Below are 2,821 nucleotides of genomic sequence, written 5' to 3'. Positions count from 1 at the left end.
TTTTGTTCTATTTTGTTGAATATTGGGGAGTACTTATATCATTTAAGATTAAGTCTGGGTTATCTCTTTGAGAAACTAAATGTACCAGAGATACATTTGATAATGAAGATTTTAGACAAATATTCACCAGCATTAGTTCTGTTAGCAAGCTGAAAAATGTTGTAGGCCCAATATCAAACAATAAACATGTGAGGTAAACGTCAGCCTCTTAGAAGAAAGACCATATGCTCCTGCTTCGGTAAAAACATTATTTGTTTGAAAGAGTGGTAGTATAACCTTTTACTCAACTATTATTTCCTTAATATGAAAAAGAGACAAAATGAGCTGAAGACGAAAACTCCACAGTTACACTCCGCAACCCTTAACGTAACTTGTGAGATCTCGGTTTCGACACTTGTTTTTCCATGCCACCCTGTAGAAAAAGGTAAAAGAAATGATAATAAGATTAAAACATGTCTTCATTGTGTTATACATACTTCAAATCCTTTGTGAGAACAAAATAGTTAATCAGTCCATGAAATACAAGCTACAGACAGATCCAAGTATTGCTTATTTATTAACTGGAGACATGTATAGCAAGGCCTTCACATCTCCCCAAGGCTTCACTAGAGCACAGAATGCTGAACACAAATGTTGAGTCTTGTGTAGTCCACAACACAACTGCAAAGCGTATTCCATATTTACTTACTTTCAAAAATAATTTTAAGATATGACAAGGAATTGGTAGAGTGTGGAAAAACTTAAAAACTCTAGAAGTCCTTAGAATAAATTGAGGTGAACGTAGATTGTTTATGTAATACACTGTTTAGCATAAATCTTAATATTTAGATTTTCCATTTTCAATTCCCTTGGTCTCAGAGAATCTTCCCACACTTTTCTGATAACAGTAAGATAAAACCACTCCATACCCTCTCACACACACCTTTTTTTGGCCACACCACATGGCCTGTGGTATCTCAGTTCCCCAACCAGGTCCCAGACCCCCTCCTCCTGCATTGAAAGCATAGAATCTTAACCACTAGGGAAGACCCCAGATCTCTCCTTTCATGCTTAACCCATACCTTCCTCTGTGAAGGGAACTTACATAGTGTTGAAGGTCCATTATACTTGAAACACAAACAAACTCAGAAAAAGAAATCAGATTTGTGGTTACCAATTGTGGGTATTGTGGGTGGGGTGAGGGGTGGAGAATTGGATGAAAGCATTGGAAAGTACCAGAAACCTCCAATTATAAGATAAGTAAACACTAGAGATGTGATATACAACATGATGAATAGAATTAACACTGCTGTGTCTCACATACGAAAATAGATTAGAGAGTAAATCACAAGATTTTTCATCACAAATTTTTTTCTTCTGTTTCTTTAATTTTTTAATTTATTTTTAAATGAAGGATAATTGCTTAACAGTATTGCATTGTGTTTCTTTAAATTTGTATCCTTTGAGATCATGGATGTTCACTAAACTTACTGTGATAATCATTTCATGATGTACTAAGTCATTATGCTGTACACCTTAAATTTATGAAGTACTGTGTGTCAATTATATCTTAACAACACTCTATGGAAAACAAAAACAAAGAAATAACATACCATGCTGTAAGGCCTTGCTGACTGACAATCTTCTTTGCACATGCTACAGCTTGAGTGATGTCATCTTTCAGCAAAGCTGAAAAAGAGGTGGTGGGAAATGAGGACAATGTTCACAGAAATTCACGTAAATTTTAGGTTCAGCCAGCTTTATTCTCTTAGGCTGAGGAAAGAACAAATACAATTACTTTTTTAAGAGTCCCTATATCTGTGAATATTGGGAGAAAACTCTCTCTCTCCATTCTATCCCATTTGGCAGGAAATAAAGCATTCTGTTTTTCATTTGCCAATGTCATTTGGAAGCTCTGAAACTATTAACTAACATGATAGAAGGTTCTCTTTTCACTGGACACTTTGAAAACAAAACAAAAACAAACAAGCAGAAACCAGTCTAGCAGGTTTTTGCTCAGCAGTTCTACTAGTGAAAATTCATTCCAAAAAAAGAAAAGTAATAAGTGATGTGCCCTAAGAGAATAAAGCTAACAGAGGGATCATATTGGGAGGGAGGAGGGTTCAGGATGGGGAACACATGCATACCTGTGGCGGATTCATTTTGATAAAAATTAAAAGTAAAAAAAATAAATAAATAAATTTTAAAAATGGAAAAAAAAAAAGAAAAGTAATAAGTGATGCACCCAAGACGTATGTATCAGTACAAGAGTTGGATTAATAAATTTTAGAATATTTAGTGAAATTCTATTCATCCAGAAAAATTAGTATGATTGATATTTGTTGACAAAAATGATATTATGCAATAATGAGCAAATTGTAAAGTAGTAAATATAGTACAATTTCATTTTTGTTGAAGCATATTGCTTACATGTTTGTATGTGGGTACAAATGTGTATTATATAGCTTTACATTCATGTACGTGAGTGATGTGTATTCTGAAAGAAGATGTGGAGACCACAAGTTACCGTGGTCATAAGTCTCTGGGTAGTAGAACTTTTATTCAATGACCACAGATTATTGTATAATACAAATAATTTTTTAAACTAAACTAACTGTATATAAAAGATATGTCCAGAAATGAATCTTCTTTATTAGGAATTTTAATATTAAAAATTAAACAATATCAAATTTGCATACTTCTCCAATATTTTTTGCAGTAAATTTTGCATGTGCACACGTGCACGTGTGACTCTCTGTGACCCCATGGACTGTAGCCCCTCTGGCTCCTCTGTTCATGTTGACTTTCTAGGCAAGAATGCTGAAGTGGGTTGCCATACCCT

At 34.1% G+C, this 2,821-nt stretch overlaps 2 protein-coding genes across 2 annotated transcripts in view; both read right to left on the bottom strand.

Annotated features, from left to right (window-relative positions):
• Positions 1-2,821, bottom strand: part of LOC104989824 (lysozyme C, tracheal isozyme-like) — a 34,536-nt gene that overhangs the window by 28,484 nt on the left and 3,231 nt on the right. The gene's annotated exons all lie outside the window — the stretch shown is intronic.
• Positions 1-2,821, bottom strand: part of LOC104989758 (lysozyme C, tracheal isozyme) — a 6,041-nt gene continuing 3,220 nt past the window's right edge. Inside the window, exons 4-5 of the mRNA XM_010841547.1 lie at positions 1,593-1,668; positions 1-412 (exon numbers count right to left, since the gene is read on the bottom strand). Coding sequence (XP_010839849.1) covers positions 346-412; positions 1,593-1,668 — 143 coding nt within the window. The 3' untranslated portion in view covers positions 1-345. The remainder of the gene's footprint in view (positions 413-1,592; positions 1,669-2,821) is intronic.

This window comes from Bison bison, unplaced genomic scaffold (assembly GCF_000754665.1).
Source record: "Bison bison bison isolate TAMUID 2011002044 unplaced genomic scaffold, Bison_UMD1.0 scf7180017864163, whole genome shotgun sequence".
In the NCBI taxonomy this organism is placed as follows: Eukaryota; Metazoa; Chordata; class Mammalia; order Artiodactyla; family Bovidae; genus Bison; species Bison bison.
The sequence above is the reverse complement of the archived record's forward strand: the minus strand, read 5'-3'. Positions and strand labels throughout refer to the sequence as shown.